This window comes from Trematosphaeria pertusa (genome assembly GCF_010094035.1).
Source record: "Trematosphaeria pertusa strain CBS 122368 unplaced genomic scaffold BU26scaffold_2, whole genome shotgun sequence".
NCBI lineage: Eukaryota > Fungi > Ascomycota > Dothideomycetes > Pleosporales > Trematosphaeriaceae > Trematosphaeria > Trematosphaeria pertusa.
Genome location: NW_022987213.1, coordinates 1,905,835 through 1,926,728, shown reverse-complemented (window position 1 = coordinate 1,926,728; position 20,894 = coordinate 1,905,835). Strand labels below are relative to the sequence as shown.

The following is a 20,894-nucleotide window of genomic DNA, read 5'->3' as shown; positions in this document are numbered from 1 at the left end:
AGTACATGCCATGCTCACGCCAGGTGCATTGGTTCTATGGTATCGCGACTGCGGTATAGAGTTGACCCAGGATCCGGTCATCGGCAAGCCGAAGCGAGGGATAGTGCGTCATCCAGCTGCTGCCACCACCTCACCCGAGCAAAGTACCGAACGGCACCAGAGTGTCACGCATGTACTTTCTGCGCTGCGATCGCCAGCATGGGTCAAGGGGGCTCCTCTGAAGCTCCACACCTAACTCTCGGTGAGTTCTCGCCCGCTTCGTCGCAAATACAGCGTGCCAGGCACCCATCCGATAGCATGCTGAGTACCCCACAGAGCAGCTCAGCCATAGCCTCGCCCATCGCTTTGCACACAAGAGCTACACGCCCCTTGAACTATACTGCTTCAACTCCGTCTTCCGCTCCCTCGCCGATTCGGAGTCAGGCGTCAAATACTGGAGCGAGTCGACGCTATGCCGCTTCCTCGAGCTTCCCGATGCTCTCGGCGTGGGCCCAGTCCTCTTCCATATGGCTAGCTATCTGGGCGCCTTCCCGTTTCCCAGCCAGGCACCGGCTATACTCACGTATGAGTCGTTGTTGAAGGTCGTTACAATCCTAACAGAAAGATATGGGGCAGTTATAAAGAAGAGGGGACGCGAAATATGGCTAAGGGAGCTGTATCGCAGCCTGGCAGTGTATGACAAGGGAGTTCGGCTGAGCATGGAGGATAAGAAGAAGCAGGAAGGGGAGGACACCGGGGAAGCTGGCGATGGCGGCGGGGCCGGCACTAGCCAAGGCTTCGCGATAGACGCGCCCGAAGAAGGCGATGAAGACGAGGAAGAATACGATGATGAGCTTGTCTTAGCAGCTCTAGACTCGATGGACGCAGTAGAGGTCTTCAAGCACGGCGAACAGTCCAACGTTCATCACTCCATCATACCGACAGACAACTTCCTAAAGCTGGTCGAGCTTCTGCTCCTCATTTCCCCAATCGATGCGCAACAAAGCCTCTCAACGTTTGCTTCGGAGCTATCTGATAAGCGGATCGACAAGTTAAGGCAAACTGCCAACGTCATATTGTCTTCCTTCGGTGTCGAGCAAAATCCCGGCGTCACATACCGAACGTTCAACGCGGTTGTCTCGTCAAGCCTACCCTTCATCTTCGATGGCCTGAATCCTTTGTTTGAACATTTCCTCTTCGCGAAGGACTTTGATCTTTCCAAGCGCAAGCCCGACGCCGAAAGTTCAACTATTGAGGCGCACCCCGTGATACCTCCGAGGATTGTCGCAGACCAGGAACCCGTCCTACGAGAACCTGGAGAAATCCTTAACCTCACGGTCCTCAGCCAGTTGTCATTCTTCATTAAGGGGACTAACCTATTCAGGCGGCTTCGTCCGCTTTACAGCGGCAACAAGCACGGCTTTAGCATGGGCTCTTTCGAGAAGCAGGTTTTCAATTGGCGCGCCCCTACCATTCTTCTGGTTTCTGGACGCCTTCTTCCGTCAGTACCCTCCAATACACGGGAACGCACTCTCTCCGAAATGCTTCCCCCAAAGCGTCTTCCCAGCAGTATACCCGCTACTTCTTCCGATGCGACCATAACCTTTGGTGCATACATTCCCACTCAATGGAAGCACTCGCACAAAGCATGCTTCGGCGATTCCAGTGCCTTACTATTCCAGCTCTCGCCCACACACGACGTCTTCTCCGCCTCGCCTTACAGCACAGATTATATCTACTTCAATAAAGCACCCACGCATCCTGCAGGCGTGGGCTTCGGCACCGCAGTCCCGCATCAATCTTCTGCTCACAACATTCATAGCCACGAGGTGCTTCGCCTTGGGCCCGTGTCCCTTCATCTGGACGATGCGCTTGAATATGGCGTCTTCACGCACCTCTCGGAGGGCGGCGGCTCCTTTTATGCTTCGCAGCTACCGTGTAGGAGGGGAAATAATTGGCAAGACCGCTTCGAAATCGACAGCCTTGAAGTTTGGGGCTGCGGTGGGGACGAGGTTGCGGAAGCTCAGCGAAAAGAATGGGCCTTCCAAGAGCGCGAAGCTGAGGCTCGACGACGCATCAATCTTGGGACAGGGGACATTGATGCTGATCGGGAGCTGTTGAGACTTGCAGGCATTATTGGGGGCGATCGAAGCGGTGGCAGTGTGTGACAAGTCTAAAAGAAGGTCAAGCAATGAGGGACGTCAAGCGTCCTACCAGCTAACGCCCAGATGCGAGCAAATGCCCGTCACGCACGATCGGCCATCTCTCCGCGGGACTTGCCAGCCTCGTCGTTGCATGAGGGTCTGCAGCAGCAAATAGCCCTCAATAAGTTCTAAAGGATTCGCGAACACTGCTTCTCCTGTTAAAGGACTACTAACGGCACCCGTCCCCGCAGGCTTCGACAACTACTATAAGCAAGCCCAAGAGAGTTTCACGTTACGCCGAGATGTCTAAGGCCATTCGAACCGATCCCACACGTCCAAACCATGCCGCTTCAGAGAGGCCTCCAGCCTAAGCTTTCTAAAGCCGTAGCAGATAGGAACCTGCTTATTCCTATGCAAGAATTGTGCCCGGCGCTGGCTAGGGTCCCTCCAGCTAATAGAGAGTAAATTCAGTTTTTCTCGATCGAGAGAGCGCTTGCCAAGGCGCTAAAACGGCGCTAGAATGCCAAGCAGGGGGCTCCGCGTCCCACAATCTCTCGTCCTTGTATTTTGGTTGAATTTATCACCACCTCTTACGTCCTGAATCCGATAACAATCATGTCTCCCTCACTTATCGCTGTTTTCAAGATCTTCCCCAAGGAACTTTTTCGTGTCAATAATGGGCGCGCCGTTCGGCTTCGAGAATGGTCTCTGCAGAGGCAGCGTCGCTTCGACGTCCTCACGAATTCCGGCATGGTGCAGGCCAAAGCTCTCAATCCTGATACATACACCCGTGAGTGAGCCTCTGTTTACAGGTATGAACCAAAATTAACCTTGACTATAGGTCCTAACGGCGCCTCTATGCGACCAAACTCGGATTTCCAGAGAAAACTGATCCAAAAAATTAAAGGAAATGAGGTGGTGGTTTACTCAATCCCTACTGGTTGGTCTTTTAGACGAAAGTGTGCGCCTTTACATTTTAATTGGAAAGGGTACCAAATTGCCTGAAGATCTCCTCCTGGTGCACGAATATGGAGACCATTACTCTCTCCAAGCAGCGGAAAATATGCCTCTCAACGGTAAGATTTAATCCTTGCGCTGGTGTTAGAATCGAGACTAAGTTGGTAACAGAGCTGAACAATAAGATTACTAGTTTCCTGGAATCTCATGGACGTGTCAGGAGCAAAGAAGATTGGCTTCAGGCTTACGTTACACCTTCTGAACCCTCCAGTTCCTCGAGCGCAATGCAGCACGCTTCCGCGTCTGCAGGAAGTACCGAATCAAACCCATGGGTATGGGACGAGCAACATCGGAAGTACAGACGCTGGGACGGTCGGAACTGGGTTTGGCAATAGTAGGAGTCCAATGGTTGCCGTGTAACCAAGTAATATTAAGACAAGTTGACAAACCATGTAAAATAGCTCTTCAAGGTAACCTTACTATTTTGTCTACGGTATAACTCCGTGTGCCCCTACTGGACTGACACCTAATGCCAGCGTTTGCAACCCGATGACTAATGAGGCTGAATCTACCCAGCTGAACCTGCCTACGAAACAGCTAGGTAAGCAGTTAACTAGCCATCCAAACGTTCTCCGCGTCATCGGCAACCGCGTCCTCAAACTGGTGAATATCAAGCCATTCATCGGCGTCCAGCTTTTCAGCATATTCGGAATAGAACCCATCCAAAATAGTATTGAACTCTACCGACAGTTAGCGGTGCTTACGAACGACCTGGTGACAGAAATTACCTTCAGAGGCAGGCTGGGAAGGCTGCAAGGAGAACAGAGCAGTGTCCTGTCTCAGTAACACAAGGCCCTTAGGCACTGGAGTCCCTTGGTAGAGTGTAAGTATTTATTGCTATTGAGGAAAACGTTCATACCTTTGCGTATAGAGAAAACAAAGGGAGGCTCGATGGACACGCCATTGTCTATATCGTCGAAGTAATTGTCAACGGCCGTCCGTATAATCTCTTGCATCGTGCATGTGTTCGGCATAAGCGTCGCTCCGTTTGAGACTACTCTAAGCAATTAAGACGAACCGTGTAATATACCGTGTGACAACATACATGGCAAACAATTTGTCCAGACGTTGGTGTTGAGAGGAGCGTTGCGGTACTCGTTCTGAGCTGGACGCTCGAACCTGAATTGTTTGAACGCTAATCCGGCATTAAGGCGCAGCAAAGTAGCCGGGAAGCTGGAAGGACTAGTAATCGCTGAATGTCCACGTCGTTGGGCGTCCATGATCGCCTTATAGCGCCTGGTATTGGAACTGACACGTCGAGATATGCGACTGAGCATTGTGTGCGGCGAGTGGGCGGGAGGTCTCGACAACAGTATGTTCGCAATTGGGCGGGAAGTCTCGACAACAGTATGTTCGCAATTGCGCGGACGGATTTTGGGAAGAGTTTTTGAGCTGCACCAGCTGTGATCCATTGCTTATGTAACACGAACTAGTCCGAAGATCACCCAAACATGCGTAAAGCCTAATCTCTCGGCCGGAGGTCGAGATACCACCCCCAAGCATGGTGCCTCGTGTACATACTCTCGGAGGGAAATACGCCGACTGACAGGTTCAGGATTAATCATTCTTAGCCGCCCCTACGACCTGCCGCCTAAAGATGATGTTCGTGGCGCTGAGCCAACCACCTCCGATCAACGCAACTCTCCTGCGCGACAAACAAAACAACCTTGCGGTTAGCAGGCCTTTTTGTTGGCCAGCCCGAGCACCGATAAAAGTCTGTCCCTCCTTTACACACTGGCATGTTCCTCGCTATAAACGGCGGAGCCCCCAAGGCGTCCACCCGGCGCTCTCTTATGAATCCTCCAAATCTTTGGAAGAAACGCCGCCGGTCTCCGTTGCAAGCACGGGTGCAGGCATGCGTGTCTACGGTACCATTGTTTACTGAGAGGGGAAAAGCATGTTAACTCTCCCTAACCACACACGCGTGAATAGTATGGAACGATAGCTGTGGGAACTCAAGTTCTCTGGCGTCTGCTACGCTGTTCTGATTATAAGTGTCCTAACCGTCCGTTCAGTCAAACTAATATATTGGCACGATGTATTCGTTTCGCATAGCGTCTCAGCCTTACGGGGCCCTAATTGAAAGTATTCACCAGGAAAACGCCCCGCCAGCGGTAAGGCTAATGCTCCTCCTGCTTCTGCTGGCGAATAACTTCTTCTAAATCCCAGGGTGCGCCCATGCCGGCGTTGAAAAGGATAAGCGTGTTCCCGCTGAAGATCTCCTTTATTATTTTAAGAGAATTACCTGAGATCCTGTTAACGAAAAGCGGGTGCTCGTCTCGATCCGCATCCAATGCTATGGCATTATGGACCGCCGCTGCTCTCTTCGCTTCATCGCATATTTGTTGAGAAGAGGTGGCTGTTCCTCCGTAGAAAGTAAGGAAAATTTTCCTACGCGGCGTTCTCCCGGCAGGAGCATAACCTCACTGGCACGATCATGGAGACGGTAGCGGAGGACACGGCTCATACGAAAACGGACTTGAGGCTTTCGCGGGGTAAAACAAACAGTAAAAACTTCGAGGAGGTCATATAGTCAGACTTTATGATCAATGTGCGCCCATGTTTCACTCCGAGATAGGCAAGACGACACAAGACGAGATGACTCATAATGAGCGGCTCTAGAACCTCTGGGATCGAACCGCAAGAAATCCAGCCTCGTCCTCATCACTATGAATTGAACTCGACCCATTGTGTTGGATGCCCCTCGGGACCTACAGTCTTTACACACCTAACGATGGTCAAACGCAGGTACGGAGTCCGACGCTTCGGGCCCAAGGCAACATCAGAGACTAAACACACGATGCTCCTTTTCTCACTCCTTTTCTCAGTTTTCGACAAAATCGTGGCGGCGGTCCCCAAACTCACTTCCTAAATCCCATGGTACCCTCTAAACTCATTATGCTCCCTTCTCTCCCACACCTGCTCTCCTGACTCGTTCCATACCCCCGCCGCCTGACCAGGCTGTCTCTACCAAGTATATGCTGTCCAATTCGGATTCAAAGGCTCAGAGCTGCCATTCGCAGTTCAAACAGTACACTACCCAACTAACTATCTTGAAACAAAAACGTAATTCAAAAGGGAATTTACATGACAATCGCTTAGCTTTAGCAGTAGCACATACCGCCTCTTTAAAGAGCGCATTGACTTTACTATTTGGCTCTATAGAAGATAGCGACAGCTGCCCTGCGTGGAAGTGAGAACTGTTTCCTGAGAACTGTCTCCTGTAGTGAAATACTACTCATCCCGGACACTATGTCCTCTCGCCTGAAAGGCATCTCCAGATATAAGCATCCGTGATGACGACAAAGCTCCACTCGCGTGTAGCAGTCTATGCAAGCCTGACGGCCATCAGGATGCCTTTTACGCAGATTATTTTATCCCCAGAGTCCGGTGCCGCAAGGGACCCGGACGTACCCAGCTCCATCCACAGCATATAAACGATCGTCCACATCCTCGTTCCTGTACCAAGAACGGTCTCGCCCAAGGCGCGCTACCTCAGCACGCAAATCCGTTCACTCCCACGCACACCCAACTACTTCTTCAAAATCCAAATCGTCCCCGTGCCCGGCCGAACAAACACTAGATGATCCGTCCGCCCCTTACTCTCAAAATCGAAATCCACCGCCCGATCCGCCCCAGACCTCAAATCAAACCCGCCAATTCCCCTCCCCTGATCCGCCTGATCACCCTGCGCATACACTTTCTCAAAACTCCCCCCATTGTTCCTGAGCACAAACACTGCGCCCTTCCCCGGCCGATATAACACGAGCTTGTCGCTGTCGTACGCGAAAGCCTGGTCGATTGGCGCCTTAAGATCATACCCGCCGATGCCATGGCCAGGGTCGCCCTGAGCGTACACTGCATTGAAGACACCGGCGCCGTTCTGCAGGATCCAGAAAGTGCCCGTGCCAGGGCGGTAGAGGCAGACGTGGTCCTTCCTCCCAGAGCGCGTGTAGTCGAACGCAAACGCCCTGTCGGCGGGAGACCTGAGGTCAAAGCCTCCTATGCCATTGCCCGGGGCGCCCTGCGCATACACAGCCTCAAAGACGCCGCTGCGGTTGCGCAGGATCCAGAATGTTCCGGTGCCTGGACGGTACAGCGCGACGTGGTCCAGCTTTCCCGTATGATCGTAGTCGAACGCGAAGGCTTGGTCGGCGGGCGATTTGAGATCGAAGCCGCCGATGCCGCTGCCGGGATCGCCTTGCGCGTAGACAGGCTCGAAGACGCCGCTTCTATTGCGGAGAATCCAGAAGGTGCCTGTTCCTGGGCGGTAGAGACAGATGTGATCTTGCTTCCCGTTGTGGTCGTAGTCGAAGGCGAAGGCGCGGTCTGCGCGGGACTTAAGGTCGTATCCGCCGATTCCGGCGCCTGGATCGCCCTGGTTGTACACGGGCGTGAAGCTCCCGTTGTGGTTGTTGCGGATGATCCAGAACGTGCCGGTTCCGGGGCGATAAAAGCACAAGTGGTCGAGCTTCCCGCTGTGGCCGTAGTCGAATGCGAACACTCTGTCTTCCGGAGAGCGGAGATCGTACCCGCCGATTCCGTGGCCTGGGTCCCCTTGCTTGTATACCGGGCGGAAAGGTCCGTAGATGGACTGAATGCCCGCGACGTCGTCGTCCGTCAGCTGCGTCACACCGTTCGCGAATTCGTACATGACTGCTTCGGGGATGACTGAGTGCCTTAGCCCCAAAGAGTGGCCAATTTCATGCAGCGCTGTGTTCTCCAGTAAGGCCGCTGTCCAGGTTTCATCTTCGTCAAAGTGAACGTCTCCCGCGAAACCGCCCCCGTTGGGAGGTGGGAAGAACGCGTGAGCAAGCACACGCCCGGGCCCATCGAAGAAGGCGCCGTCGCCCAGGTGCTTGTTGCGATACCAACCAATGCGAATGTCGGCGTCTCCTTGGGCAACTTCGGTGAAAGTGAAGGGGGAGACAGCAGCCCATTTGGCGAATGCCGCCGATATGATGGATCGAACCTGGTCCGCTGACAACTCTTCAGAGAACGTGTCGAACCGATAGGTCAGATTGAACTTATCCCATCGAGTAGCCGCAACTGCGAAGTTCTCGAAGCCTGGCTTATCAGGAATGCCGCATCGGGGTTTCGCCAATTGGGTTGCTGTTGCTGCGTCGTATTCTCCCGTCTGTGGGATATGTGCCACTCGTTGGAACTCCTTCAATGCGGAAGGAACATCTTCCAAGCCGGGTTTAGCCTCTTGCGGAAGGTATTGGAAGTGCAACAGGAATGCCTTCAAATCTTCCACGGCTTTCGTATCGCCGTGAGCGATCTTGTCGCAGGCCGGCGCCGCCCAAGTCCGGGGTTTCTTGGCCATGGTCTATCGAGGTAGTTGTCAAGATGAAATGAGGATCCAGTAATCTCCACAACAAACGAAGAGCTCCCAGAGTATAGAGGGGCAATGTCAGTCCATTATATATATCGTGGAGTGGATGGTGTGCGAGTGCAGCCAAGGTGTCAAGTCCACATCGAAAAGGAATTGTGGAGGAGCTGAAGACAGCGGGAGGCATCCAGCTGCCAAGCTTGCCGCCAACGACGAGCTGAGTGATGCAGAAATTCCCACTGAGAATCACGCGGACTGGTTCCGACAAATCATACAGTCTCTGTAGCGAGAGCCAAGGGCCGCCTTTTTGGTCTTGAAAGATAAGTTTCCCATACGGCGCGTGCCACTCCTATTCAAGACAACCCTCTTTCAGAGACCTGCTATCATTCGCGGCGTCTCATTTTTAGGCGTAGGTGGTGTTTCTGCAGGTTCCTTCCCTCCTCTTCAGCTGAATTGAATCATGTTCACGGACATTGCCGTCGGCTCAGCATCATGCCTTAAATGTCCAACCAGCGAAGGCCTCGGGCACCATCTCCGGAAAACTGCTGTTTGAACCGCTCGCGGCCGTAAAAGGCCAAGAACGGCAAAAGCGACTCGCGAGGCGCTGGAAGTCATGATGAACAGTGTGGAGGCCGATTGTTCCGGGCGAAGCCTATACAGTTACTATAAGCTGTATACGACCGATGTGTGGCGGCGGAGCAGCACCTTCGGAAGCCACCTGGGCCACGGAGGGGTAAAGGGCCTTCAGCATCTTGGGGGTTTAGTTTGCCTCTGGCATACGCGACTCTCGATTGAAGAAGCAGCCGCAACCGTTGGATCTGAAGGGAACAAGGAGCTGCTGTGGTACACAATTCGAACTTTATTCAATCTAATGCATCCCACATCGCCCGCGATACCGCACGTTAGCTGTGGGGCTTTAATGAAGGTCGTATCGCCATGTCGTTTTCAAAGCGTCTCTGGCGGAGATATGAGTGTGACAACGGGGCTGGCTCTTAATCGCGTTTCTGGAAGCCAATGGACGCTTTAAACGGAGATCATGGATACGGCTTGTAAGTGAATGTCGGGGAGACGCAGTTCTGAGAGCGATGGGATGGATTGAGATGGATTGAGAGGAGTGGAACGGCCGGAGGGTTCTTGGAATAGAAGCAGCACGGGCCTCCCTAGCGTCTGTGCTATTCACATTCTTACCCGCCTTTCAACGACAGCCCATTCACTACATTCATTACAACGCATTTTCATGCGCAGAACTTACACGTTTCCCCGATGGTGCCGCAATGCGAGACTCTTCGGCTCATCCGAACCTAGGGGTTAAGCTGTATGTCGCCGCGCGCATATTAGCATCTTATATTGGGTTATTGAACGCCAATCGTGAAGGCCTTCGAGGTATCGAATAGGTATGGACATGTCCGCGAGCGCCTCGAACCTTACGTCCCTATCCCACTTGCTAACGTTGAAGCACGTTCACAGATAGACGGGCATTTCAACGTTCGTTTCGATCTTGACATCGGAATATCCGGCAGTAGGTACCCACCTCGGTTACTTTGACGCTGCCGATGGAACGGACAAAGACCATGCTTTCAGATACTGCTCCGCCGTTGACGCTTTACTTGCGTACGCTCAACGATGGGGAATGAGCTCCTCTCAAATATCTGACGGCTGCGACGTCCTAGCACCCTCTCATCCTTATATTCCCCAGTGTCCTCATCCAGGTCCTTGCCCCCTCTTGTCCCTCCATCCGACCTTGTCCTATCAACCAAAGGGGCGGAGCTGTTGGTGTTGGGTAGGCACAAGTCCATTGGATCCAGCTCTAGCATCGCCTTCTCTGCCTCTGCATCGTCGAACTCATCGGTGTCGGTGTCCGAATCAAATTCCGAGACATGCATCATGTCGAACTCTTCCTGTACGCCTTTGTGATACTTGAAGAGTTGACCCTCTTGCCGCGCGCTGCCATCGTTCTCGCCCATCACGAGGGTTGTCGTACTGCAGTCGGATGCACAGGATGTATCGCTGTCGCTGTCTGAATCCATGTCCCAGTCGGCTTCGTCCCCATCATCGGCAGCGCCATACCACTGCAGGACTCGTTCGTATGCGGCACCTGCAAGCTGTTCATCCTCCTCCGACAACTCGTCCTCTTCATCAAGATAGGGGAAGAAGGGCTCATTCTTGAAGCTTGTGTCTTCCCACCCGTCTGCAGAAGGACACGAATGTCGTCCCCTCCTATACGCCGGAGAGATTCGGAGAAGTTCGCCCAGAGGCCTACTTCCATTTTCCACGATATCCTCTGAGAAGGTAACTCTCTTCTTCAGGTTTACCGGGCTCGGGGGTGGGGTCGCAGGAAGCGAAGATGAAGGAGGAGGTGGTGGCGACGGGAGGTACTCTGATGAACCAACGCCAACAGTGCCGGGCGAGCTAGATGAGGCGGTGCTGGGGGAGGACGGAGGCGAAGGCGGCGATGACCGGGGCGCTTCGGGGTGCTCTGAGGATAGCTGCGGCGGCGTCTCCCATCTCGATGGCTTTTGTAACGGGTCGGGCATGAAAGGAGGGGAACTGGAGACCTCTTCCGTTGGCTGCAGCGTGGATAATGTTGAGCTGGTTTTGGGTGCATTGATGGCTCTCGTCATAGGCGCGAAAGGTACGTCAGCCCCCTCCGGCATGTTTGGACACTTCGCTCTTGACGACTGAACAGCAGCCATACATGACTGAACATTTTCCATCTCCTCGAAAGTATAACCGGACGACCCCATCTCCTTGTCTTCCCATTCTTGCTCGAGCTCCGCCAATTCTTCGAACTTATCGACCAGATTCGCCCATCGGACCTTTTCCACATGCCAGATCGCCCTGATCCTGTAGTATAATGGCCTCTCCTCGAAACTGAATTCCCTGTGTGGACCTCCAACTGACACCCAGAGCTCCCATATCCGGCCGAGGGATGTGACGCATTGTTTCATCAGGCAGACGGAGCAGGCGTCTACCGAGTTGCAAGTGTTACCGGGATGTATCGTATGCCGACACCATTTCGCTATAGCGAGGGTCGTTGCCGGCGGCTCCCTACTCTTCGGATAAAGCTTGCCCCGCAGGCGTAAGGAGTTCATAAAGAGCTTAAAAGTGTAGGGGTCCGGCAACTCCCCTACAGGGCCATTCTTGACAAAGCCGCGAACCAACTCCCAGTAGCCTCTGTCGCCATAGTACTGGATGTGCCTTTCGTCATCGATCGTCTGTTGCCAGCGGACATAGTCCTCGTATCGTTCGACGCCGAAAAGAAGCCTCGCGGCCTGAGCGGAGGTGAACGACTCTTCGGTGTCTGGACTGGACATAATAATAAGTTGGGGCGGGTGGAGTGCGAAGTAAGAGAGTAAGTGCGTTCACGTGCGCAGATTTTAAGAGCAAGCACAACTGGAGAACTTTCACTCGCGATGCGCAATTTCTCTATTCGGCGAAAGCGTCAATGGCGCTTGGCTTCCTTCACCATGCTCTGCTTGTTCTCTTGAATCACTGAGGATGCGGACTCCGCAAGAGCCACCGAAGTACTTCAGGCTCCCCTTTGTGATAGTACAGAAATGGTTAGTTCTGAGAGAGCAGAGCTGCTTCTCGAGGATATTATTATTAGACCGACGTCTGCTCTTGCGTACTTTTACCACCATTGATATCAGGAAGATTAAGTTCCGGGACTCCTTGAGCCGCTGCACCGCGCCCTTCCGGGCGCAAAAACATAGCCCACGCTCACTGCACGCAACGTTCCTCGCTTCCCTGTCCCAATCTTCTCTCCCTGCGCGATTCTCCGCTCCCGGGCAGCCGCGACATGCTTCCAGGGCTCATCTGCATCCTTGGGATCGCCCACGATATCCTCCCCGGATACATCCAATGTCGAGTTTCCATGGGTTTGGCTAGCGAAAAACGAAGTATCCGACCACGTTTGTCCGAACGGAGCAGCCCAACGGCCCTGCGAATACTGCGTCGAAGACCGCCTGAAGCATTCTATCCCACGTTTCGGCCACTCGACGATGCCCTCAACAAAGCGCACGTTCTTCTGGCTGCCGGTAGTCGTAGTCTTCGCCCCCATCTCTGCATCCGAATCTAGCCATTGCAGGTAGGGTGTGTTTCTTCTCGCGAAGCCCAACGCAGCGCCGGCGCTCTTTACCTCCACCGCTGCTGTGCCCAACAACCCGGGATTCTCCAGCTCCCATTGCCGCTCATTCTCTGCCCACAGGTCGAGAAAGTGGGCGTACTTGGCAAAGCAAGCCTTCTCTGCATGCCATGCCTGACATATCTGGTAGTAGAACTCGTTCTTCTCACTTGCTTCCGGCGCAGGACCACCTCTCTTGTCCCACAGCTTAGTAACGTGTTGTAATGACTCAAGGCGTTGTTTGAGCTTGCACGAAGGGCAGAGGACTTGCGTGTGCGGAGTGCCTGGGTGAAGATAGTGGCCGCAGTATTCAGCCTCCTTCGGCTTGAACGGTTGAGGTGTGCTTGTCAGCGTCTTCTCCGGGGCGGTTATGGGAAGCCATGCACTCGGTATGACGGGGAAGTCGATGCTGTGATTGTCGAGATCTAAAAGGGCGAACGAGTCGTATGGCAGCAGCATGGCTTGGAGGTTTTGGCGGAGGGTTTCTGCTAAATAGCGAGGTAGAGGAGGTAGAGGAAGTGGAGTAGGTGGAGTCGGTTGAAGGGTGTTGGCTGAGCCCGACAAGAGCCTTGGAGTATTCGCTTGTTTGGTTTGGAGAATGCTTTATTGGCTCTGCTGGGACAGCGGACTTGTACCGTACTTTCACATCATTTTTGAAATGACTAGTACAGCCACAGGTTCGGTATATAGTCTAACGATCCGGGTCCAGTGGCGGGGAGCTATTCACTGGGGATACTGATTGCTAGTTATCGCTTTTCGATTCGGTGCGAGCATGGAATGGCAGCCACCACCATATCATGACCGTGGGGACTTCACCTCCCAAGCACGCATAGTATTTCGTTGGCGCGAGTTCGCTGCTAGAAGCGGTGTTAATGAGTAACTATTCGAAGGTAGATAATGAATATGTGTATGTATATGCTGGGTGAACCTGGGGAAAGGACCATGAAACAATACCCAAAAAAGAAATTCGACGCCTGCGCCTCTATGAACCCATCCCTTACCGTCCAGCCCTTATGCGCGATTGAGAAGTGATTAATGCAGGGGTATACAATTGGGGAAGAACCAAAGCCAGAAACACCAGGGGACCAGTATGCGGGTATCCAGCCAATCAACGAGCAAAGGAACAATGAGCCGAAGAAGAAGTGTGCTTTGACCAAAGATGCAGGAGATGATGGAAAGGAACGCTTAAGCGAAATCCCGAATGCAGATCTCAGCCCTGCCGGACCCTGCTCTGGGAATTAGCCACGTGAGGCGTAAGCTGAGCGCAGACATCTGGAGCTGAGCTAGTGAGAGCCATTTGCCACACCTTACATCAGCGTCTCGAGCGCCTGTGGCGAGCGCTTGATTCGCCGTACCCAGCTGAAGTCTGCGAACTAGAAATGCCATCCCAGTCCCAAGGGATCGACGAAGCGGCGACAGTTACCCCCTGATAACGCCGCAGTCTCGGCTCTCGCCGGGGAGGCGGCGAGGGTTGCGCAAACGCTTCCTGACGCAGCTGTTCCAATGCTTGATTCGTCGCCGCAAGAACGGCAAAGCGTCTGTCTGGGTCCCGTCGAGCAGCAGTGTTTGGCGTCCGCGAGCGTGCTTGGCGTGTCGATGTTGGTTGTCGCTCTGTCTGGCGAGAACGGTGGTGGCGTTGCGAACGAGACGTCGCTTCGGGGATTTCTTGATACTGATGCGTCGAGCGGTGCTGTCGAGAAGAGCGGTGGCTGCGCGGCGACGAGTCCAGAGTCTGGTAGCGTCGCGACTGGGTCTTGGGGGTCTTCGGGGGCGACGGCGCAAAGAACGACCATCCTCCGGAACTCTCGTACCGCAAATTCTTCTTGGGTTTGGAATGCTTAGGCGGGGTTCGATCCCTCTTAGCCCCTCGTCCCCTCAACGTGGTTTGCGACGTCCGCTTCGGATGGTGCTGCCGGTGATGAGGGCTCCTGTGCGGGCGTGGATTGAGCAGCATCTCCTCGGAGGAATTCACGCTTTCCGGATCCACAGAACGGTGCCACATGTTAGGGACCTGGACGTTGAGTGCGGGCCTATACTGTTCTCTGCTTCTATAGGCGTCGTGGTACTGGTACTGGTACTGGTCCTGCTGTCGCGATCGATGCTCTTCTCGCTCCCGGCGCGGCGAGCGCGGGGTTACCGTCTCCCGGGACCTCCTCTTTTTAGGCGCCTCTTTCGATCTATGCTTCTCCTGAACCGCCGCGACAACTGGCTTCCCATCCCCATGAAGCGCATCGGCGGCCGGTCTCTCCCGTCTCTTTTTCTGCCCCGACGACGAGCTCTTGCGCTTGGTGTTATGAGAAAGGCCGAAGGGGAAACACCAGCACATAGCGACCCAGAAACAGGCGTCGGATCGCTATGCGCTGGATGTTTGCGTCGACTATGCGTGCTCAAAGGCGTGGTGACTGTTCGCATGTAGAGCCCGAAGTTCGGCGACGGCCGCAAGATGCCGGGTTCTCCACGGCACTGGGATGCAAGGTGCTACTTATGGGATGCAAGACGAGCCAATAGCTACAATCAAGGAATAACGGGCGTTTCAAGCAAGCAAGGACGTGCGTTGCAGGACGATAAGAAGAGCAAAGGGTAGTATGATCTCATGTGAAGGGGACGCGGTTCGGCAAGCCCTGGCGCACTGCAGCGCGGCGTCGAAGCCGAAGTTCCAATAGAGCAATGCGACTGCATGACTAGGAGCTAAAACAAGAAAGGATTCATTCAAGGTACCTTGTATCTTGCGCGGCGGTCCAATGGGCGTCGACATATGCGGTGGCATGCCTGATGGTGGGTGGGAAAGGTACTGATTCGTAAGTTCGGCGGAGGGGTGGCTTACAGGGCCACATGACCTCGCCGCTTGCTCCAGCTGATCAACTCATCGTTCTGGCGGGCCTCAGCGGCGGGTGAACGGTATGCGAGAACGCTCAGGAGAATTGCGCGGGCGGCCTGCAGGACTTATAGGGACCAGAGGACCCTTTTGAGACAGTTTCATACCTTTTCTGTGCTGTTCTGTACGTTCCTGCGGACTGCAACGTGGCACCTCTGCTGTACAGAAGAATGACGGGCCGGTGCGGGACGATCCTGGGCACTGCTATCGACGATGCTGCAAACGCTCTAGCTGGGTGTTCTCGTGTGACAGCTGCATTTAGCTGCAGATGGGGGAGTTGGTGACAAGAGGTCGGCAGATGACGTTGGGCCCGCCGCCAGGTTTCTTATCGCTATCGGGCGTCCTGTGCCGCGATTGGCCGGCGCCTCTTGCGCTAACCGGGGCAGTGAATGTCAAGCCGGTTGGACTTGCACCGGGTTTCAGCCTCCACTCCAGGCCGCTGATGATACAGCTGGTACGGGACGGGTGGCCGCAGGTTCCTGCGTGCAGACGAGCCTTCCAGTTTCTTGCGCCTGTGAGGCGTCGGGCAGACCTTTGCCTCGCCGTCGCCGAGCGGGCCCTTGCTTGGGGGCGTTGGTGGGGGCTTAGAGGACCGCGAGCCAATTGCTGGACGCTACAGCCCAATGTCTCACTTCTGCGGCGTGAGAGATGGTGTGCAGCAGGTACCAGGTCGCCGGATGAGGTAAGGTAGACTGGATGGACCGCCTCACTCTGGCGAGGAGCGACCACCTCCAGCTAGCCTGATGCCGGTCTTGACGAGACCTATTCCGCCGAGCTGATGCGCACTTCAATCGGGCGATATTGGCCAAACTAGAGTTGGCAAAAGGCGATCATGCCAGGAACTGAAGCGGGATGCGGGAGAACGTGCGATCGCCCGAGTTCATCTCCATCCGCGACCAATCGCGGAAGCAGAACGCCTCCAGCCAGACACTTTCCTCGCGAAGCGTCTGGACTGTCCTGTTTGACGACCGCGCGAGACAGCTAGCTCCGGGCTGCTCGTTCTGACTCTAGATTTGAGAGCAGCGTCATGGAGACAGATGAATATGGCCCGTTGAAGAGCGAACTGCAAGGTGCAGGTGTCTCGGGAAGAATTCCGAAGTGGGGTCTTATCGATAGTACGGTACCCCCGCTATCGACCCTTGACATCATGACCTTTAGAACCACCACCGAAACTCAATACCAACTCGCATCCAACCGAAACGTCTTTGCACGCAAGCCAAGATGCCTTTAGTAGCGCAGAACCCCAAGGACCGAGTCATACTTGGGCTTATGACCTTTGGTGGGATTGCCCTTCATCAAGCATACCACCATACTAACGCCATCGCAGGCCCGGATGAGCAAAGCGGTGCCCGAATAACGGACTTCAACGAATTCACCAAGCATCTCGATTACTTTCAATCCCAAGGCTACAATGAAATCGATACCGCCCGGATGTACGTGGGAGGCAAACAGGAAGCCTGGACAAGAGATGCCAAATGGAAAGACCGGGGCTTGACTCTCGCAACGAAGTGCTACCCTTACGAACCAGGCGTCCATAAGCCCGACCGCTTGAAAGAACATGCATATAAGTCGTTGAGCGAACTGGGTGCCGACTGTGTCGATATCTTCTACCTTCACGCGCCAGACCATTCGGTCCCCTTCGAGGAGACGCTTCAAGCTGTCAACGAGCTCCACCAAGAGGGCAAGTTCGTGCAGCTCGGACTGAGCAATTTTGCCTCTTGGCAAGTTGCGGAAGTGTATACCATCTGCAAAGAAAGGGGATGGGTCAAGCCCACGATTTACCAAGCCATGTATAATGCGATTAGTAAGTATATCATAAGAACTCGGAAGTCTGCGGCTAACAGATTTCAAAGCCAGGGGCATCGAGCCTGAGCTCATCCCGTGTTGCCGCAAGTACAAGATCGATGTCGTGATCTACAACCCACTGGCCGGCGGATTGTTCTCCGGCAAGATCAAGTCCAAAGACCTAGTCCCCGAGGGCGGACGCTTCTCCAACACAAGTGAGCGGACGGGTACGATGTACCGCGACCGATACTTCAAAGATGCCACATTCGAAGCCTTGCGCATTATTGAGGATGTCGCGCAGAAGCACAACTTGACACTGCTGGAGATTGCTCTACGATGGTGCGTTCATCACTCCGCGTTGGAGACGAGGGTTAAAGGTGGCAATGACGGTGTCATCATCGGTGTGTCAAACTTCGGACAGCTGGAAGGTAATCTGAGAGATTTAGAGAAGGGTCCACTGCCGGAGGAAGTCGTGAAGGTGCTGGATGAGGCTTGGATGATCGCGAAGCCGGAAAGCCCGAACTACTTCCGCTAAGTAAACACCGCTCATGTTTGAGTACCTGCAATACGAAGGGTGGCCTGGCTGATTTGCCTACCCCACCTCTCATTCATGGAGAAGTTGTACCGTGACGATTACTAGCCGCAAAACCTTCATACGTACGGATTCGCGTTCTATTATAGGAGAATCGGGTTCTAGGTAGTCGCACCCGGTTGCATATTCGGTATAACCCTCCATAATCAGTGACGGGACTGCTCAAGCGTCGTCTTTAGAACACGACAGACGCCCCACAATCATGAGCAGTACGTTCCTATGCCCTCGCTAAACGAAATACTTCTTATAGCTTCTCTGGCAGCTTCCACTTACAGTGGCGTCTTGGTTAATAGAATAGCTATAACTATATAGCTAGCGCAAGCGACAAAGGTATATGCTCCTTTCCCATAGTGTACTAGCTCTGCATCCAGAATACTGCACGCAGAAGAGCAAAAACAAAGGGCTAGGCTCGGCTCGGCTAGAATCGAAGTCGCGTCTCTCACAGGGTCACCTGCTACCCACGAGGTGACGGTAGCTCGGGGTGGGGGAGGACCGCTGACGGCACACGGTCTCCAACAGGTCGTTAACTGCGAGGGCCTTACCACTAGGTGACGAGCCCATTAAATGTTATGTTGATGGGCAGTAGAAAGAGTATCTGGTATATATATGCGTATTATTTATGGCCTTAGGTAGTCGAGAAAGCGATCAATGGTAGCCGTGCTCTGCTGGTATGGAGAGAGATTACTGAAGGTGAGTGAGGGAGAGAAGAGGCTTTCGAGCTCATCAAGCAACCGTGAGAAGTATTCATGGACTGATTTGTAGCTATATTAAGTACCTTTCATACTACAGATACCTATGCATGAAACAGGAAGTCCAAGGCTTGCGGACAGAATGCATTAGCAATCTAGCTCCTTAACGCAGCACGCCCGCTTACGTCGTCCTACGCTTCCCCTTTTTACCCTTTCCGGCACCGCCGGCACCTTTTCCCTTTCCACCTTTTCCTTTACCATCCTTGCCCTTGCCCTTGCCTTTCCCTCCTTTTCCCTTACCCTTACCCTTCTTGCCTTTCGCTTGAGGAGCTTTCGATACGGTCAGCATCATCGGATCCGCCGAGGAGGGCGTGGACTCACATCGCTCAACGACATCCTTCCATTCTGGTTCAGCCTCAGGCTCGGCCTCTGGTGTCCGTGCAACGATCACGGTGTCGACATTAGAGAGATCAACCGGCTCGGCATCGGCACTGCGTTCGGTGAGGTCTTCGATAGCGTGCGCGAGCGGATCCCTCTTCTCGGGCGCAGTGACAGCATCGAGTTCTTGGTCGGCTCGAAGGACGAGAGCTTACACGGTTAGTCATGTATAAAGTAATGTGCTGACGGGTGCTCTATACCGTCCTCGTCGAACGGGACTGGTTTTGTGGCACTCAGACCGACAATAGCAGCAAACGCCAGCGTTTGATACAACTTCATTGTTGGGAAGAGATTGAAATTGTTATTGTAACCAAAGGATAGTGAGAGGAATAATAATAATTGAAAAGGAGAGATGGAATGTAATCGATACTCTCAATTGTGGCCCTGACCCTGGCTGACTGAAGAGTGCAGCTCTTTATAGGGACGATGGCCTTCAAATTGGGGGTACGGCGTGGTGAATACGGCCCCTTTCATCCGCCAACCTTCCGGCTTTTAACTTTGTAGTTTCACGAACTTTCAAACACCCTCAAAACTCCACATGTAGGCCGAGAGCGCGAGCATCAGACTGCCTCTGGCTTATTGGCTGGCATATCTAACCCCTCCCGCTCTGAGAGGACGCCACTTTGTTGGGAGAAGAAGAAAGGCTAGGCATAAGCAATGCAGTCTGAATCAAGGCCAATAGATGCGCCGAAGGTGCAGATGATCCGTAACACAAGGGCGGCTGTGGTTGAGATCAAGAAAGGGGGACCAATCCTCTTGGGGAATGGTGGGCGATCTAGCGTGCACTCTCAAAAGCTTAGCAAAGCTTGATTGTCTAGCGAGCCGATCGAAACGTGGATGCGCAGGATTTGACACAGGGATCAAGGGGAAATCGTCGCACTTGACGCTTCACCATCGAATGATCTCTGTCGGTAGCGATAAGGGTCCGCTGTTTGAAGAGGGTGTTTTAGGACTCGGGAGGGAGACCGCCGGAGTTTTGCACGGGACGATCGCTGGAAGCGTTTGTAGTCAAACCCCTAGCGAAGAGTTACGAGCATGAAGGTTTGGGGAGCGGCAGGAGTTCTTAAGCAAGGCCGCACTTTCTCTGGCAATATTGAATGACATCAATTACCCCTCATCACCCTATTTTGTACACCTCCCGTCATTCCGACTCCGCCACGTCACGGCCGGACTCGCGCCCCTGCAAAGACCGGATCGACCGCAGCTAGACTCTTGAAGGTGGAAAAATGCTAGATAGTGCGCTATGGTTCGTGTGCCCTAGCCGTTGGCGCTAAGGCTTCATCCAGATATATTCCCGACGGCGTAGCAGCATCGGCGAGCACCTCTTCTAATCTCTTTCGGCACCATCCTCTGGAGAGAGCGTTCCCGCTTTCTCAGCAATTGTGAGCGGTGGAAGATGGTTTGGCATAGCTGTAGGAGTTCCGTGGTCTACTCCCTCAGCCTCAGAAGCCCTGAGATATAAAGGGATGACTAATTCTACCTGCATCATCCGGCAGCAGCAACTATCCAATGCAATAGACCGGCCGCTCGGATCAGGAAGGCGCTCATCAATGCCGGCGGGCTCATTCGACGGCCTTTGTGCACCCAATATCGCGCAACAAGCCTTTTAGACCACAGCTCTCAAGGCTTGTGTTCACGACCGCACGCACGTCAAGCGCAACCTCGTCAAATCAACCATCGAATCGCCTTCGACAGACTGTCGCGGAACGGCTCACAATTGCCGGATCCGAGAGCATCATTCCAGGATGGAGCGATGCCATAGGTGAGAAAATACCGCAGTCATGTCGTACCTGTGCCCCCATCGTTCACAAGCCATTTTGCACGGTTGCTGAATGTGTTCGTCAAGCAAGCTAAGCATTTTGACGTACGGCTGGAGGTTACCCAAAAAACCCATACTGTGGAAACTGAGAACGGTCAAGA

General features: G+C 53.7%; 9 protein-coding genes across 9 annotated transcripts; 3 read left to right on the top strand and 6 right to left on the bottom strand.

Annotated features, from left to right (window-relative positions):
* The first annotated feature begins 125 nt into the window (after positions 1-125).
* Positions 126-2,443, top strand: BU26DRAFT_143286 (restriction of telomere capping protein 5). The gene is made up of 2 exons (XM_033819850.1): positions 126-241; positions 316-2,443. Exons 1-2 carry the CDS (start codon positions 199-201, stop codon positions 2,145-2,147), a joined length of 1,875 nt encoding a protein of 624 aa, XP_033689671.1. The 5' UTR covers positions 126-198; the 3' UTR covers positions 2,148-2,443.
* Positions 2,444-3,730, top strand: BU26DRAFT_143283 (uncharacterized protein). Its single transcript, XM_033819849.1, has 5 exons — positions 2,444-2,913; positions 2,965-3,063; positions 3,131-3,199; positions 3,252-3,550; positions 3,617-3,730. Exons 1-4 carry the CDS (start codon positions 2,739-2,741, stop codon positions 3,473-3,475), a joined length of 567 nt encoding a protein of 188 aa, XP_033689670.1. The 5' UTR covers positions 2,444-2,738; the 3' UTR covers positions 3,476-3,550; positions 3,617-3,730.
* Positions 3,497-4,307, bottom strand: BU26DRAFT_514535 (uncharacterized protein). The gene is made up of 3 exons (XM_033827858.1): positions 4,000-4,307; positions 3,869-3,952; positions 3,497-3,820 (listed from the first exon to the last, which is right to left on the bottom strand). The coding sequence occupies exons 1-3, from the start codon at positions 4,094-4,096 to the stop codon at positions 3,690-3,692; spliced, it is 312 nt and encodes a 103-aa protein (XP_033689669.1). The 5' UTR covers positions 4,097-4,307; the 3' UTR covers positions 3,497-3,689.
* A 2,365-nt stretch (positions 4,308-6,672) lies between these two features.
* On the bottom strand, positions 6,673-8,495 carry BU26DRAFT_600320 (putative M10A family peptidase; the record flags this gene model as incomplete). The annotated part of the gene is made up of 1 exon (XM_033835166.1): positions 6,673-8,495. The coding sequence occupies exon 1, from the start codon at positions 8,464-8,466 to the stop codon at positions 6,673-6,675; it is 1,794 nt and encodes a 597-aa protein (XP_033689668.1). The 5' UTR covers positions 8,467-8,495.
* A 1,279-nt stretch (positions 8,496-9,774) lies between these two features.
* On the bottom strand, positions 9,775-11,879 carry BU26DRAFT_583303 (uncharacterized protein). The gene has a single exon (XM_033834562.1). It carries the CDS (start codon positions 11,784-11,786, stop codon positions 10,050-10,052), a length of 1,737 nt encoding a protein of 578 aa, XP_033689667.1. The 5' UTR covers positions 11,787-11,879; the 3' UTR covers positions 9,775-10,049.
* A 1-nt stretch (position 11,880) lies between these two features.
* BU26DRAFT_143163 (uncharacterized protein) lies at positions 11,881-13,441 on the bottom strand. The gene has a single exon (XM_033819848.1). The coding sequence runs from the start codon at positions 13,052-13,054 to the stop codon at positions 12,128-12,130; it is 927 nt and encodes a 308-aa protein (XP_033689666.1). The 5' UTR covers positions 13,055-13,441; the 3' UTR covers positions 11,881-12,127.
* On the bottom strand, positions 13,442-15,024 carry BU26DRAFT_143162 (uncharacterized protein). The gene is made up of 2 exons (XM_033819847.1): positions 13,900-15,024; positions 13,442-13,821 (listed from the first exon to the last, which is right to left on the bottom strand). The coding sequence occupies exon 1, from the start codon at positions 14,919-14,921 to the stop codon at positions 13,908-13,910; it is 1,014 nt and encodes a 337-aa protein (XP_033689665.1). The 5' UTR covers positions 14,922-15,024; the 3' UTR covers positions 13,442-13,821; positions 13,900-13,907.
* A 1,291-nt stretch (positions 15,025-16,315) lies between these two features.
* BU26DRAFT_514532 (aflatoxin B1 aldehyde reductase member 2) lies at positions 16,316-18,095 on the top strand. The gene is made up of 3 exons (XM_033827857.1): positions 16,316-16,749; positions 16,798-17,274; positions 17,324-18,095. Exons 1-3 carry the CDS (start codon positions 16,692-16,694, stop codon positions 17,788-17,790), a joined length of 1,002 nt encoding a protein of 333 aa, XP_033689664.1. The 5' UTR covers positions 16,316-16,691; the 3' UTR covers positions 17,791-18,095.
* A 512-nt stretch (positions 18,096-18,607) lies between these two features.
* Positions 18,608-19,253, bottom strand: BU26DRAFT_600315 (uncharacterized protein; the record flags this gene model as incomplete). The annotated part of the gene is made up of 3 exons (XM_033835165.1): positions 18,608-18,866; positions 18,918-19,124; positions 19,175-19,253. 3 exons carry the CDS (start codon positions 19,251-19,253, stop codon positions 18,718-18,720), a joined length of 435 nt encoding a protein of 144 aa, XP_033689663.1. The 3' UTR covers positions 18,608-18,717.
* Between the last annotated feature and the right edge of the window lie 1,641 nt (positions 19,254-20,894).

Coding starts and splice junctions, on each gene's coding strand:
- BU26DRAFT_143283 (XM_033819849.1), top strand. CDS start 2,739: ATGTCTCCCTCACTTATCGCTGTTTTCAAGATCTTCCCCAAGGAACTT. Junction 2,914..2,964: donor CAATCCTGATACATACACCC/GTGAGTGAGCCT, acceptor CCTTGACTATAG/GTCCTAACGGCGCCTCTATG. Junction 3,200..3,251: donor GGAAAATATGCCTCTCAACG/GTAAGATTTAAT, acceptor AGTTGGTAACAG/AGCTGAACAATAAGATTACT.
- BU26DRAFT_514535 (XM_033827858.1), bottom strand. CDS start 4,096: ATGCAAGAGATTATACGGACGGCCGTTGACAATTACTTCGACGATATA. Junction 3,953..3,999: donor TGTTTTCTCTATACGCAAAG/GTATGAACGTTT, acceptor CACTCTACCAAG/GGACTCCAGTGCCTAAGGGC. Junction 3,821..3,868: donor TTCCCAGCCTGCCTCTGAAG/GTAATTTCTGTC, acceptor AACTGTCGGTAG/AGTTCAATACTATTTTGGAT.
- BU26DRAFT_143162 (XM_033819847.1), bottom strand. CDS start 14,921: ATGTGCTGGTGTTTCCCCTTCGGCCTTTCTCATAACACCAAGCGCAAG.
- BU26DRAFT_143286 (XM_033819850.1), top strand. CDS start 199: ATGGGTCAAGGGGGCTCCTCTGAAGCTCCACACCTAACTCTCG. Junction 242..315: donor AGCTCCACACCTAACTCTCG/GTGAGTTCTCGC, acceptor AGTACCCCACAG/AGCAGCTCAGCCATAGCCTC.
- BU26DRAFT_583303 (XM_033834562.1), bottom strand. CDS start 11,786: ATGTCCAGTCCAGACACCGAAGAGTCGTTCACCTCCGCTCAGGCCGCG.
- BU26DRAFT_143163 (XM_033819848.1), bottom strand. CDS start 13,054: ATGCTGCTGCCATACGACTCGTTCGCCCTTTTAGATCTCGACAATCAC.
- BU26DRAFT_514532 (XM_033827857.1), top strand. CDS start 16,692: ATGCCTTTAGTAGCGCAGAACCCCAAGGACCGAGTCATACTTGGGCTT. Junction 16,750..16,797: donor ACTTGGGCTTATGACCTTTG/GTGGGATTGCCC, acceptor ACGCCATCGCAG/GCCCGGATGAGCAAAGCGGT. Junction 17,275..17,323: donor AGCCATGTATAATGCGATTA/GTAAGTATATCA, acceptor CAGATTTCAAAG/CCAGGGGCATCGAGCCTGAG.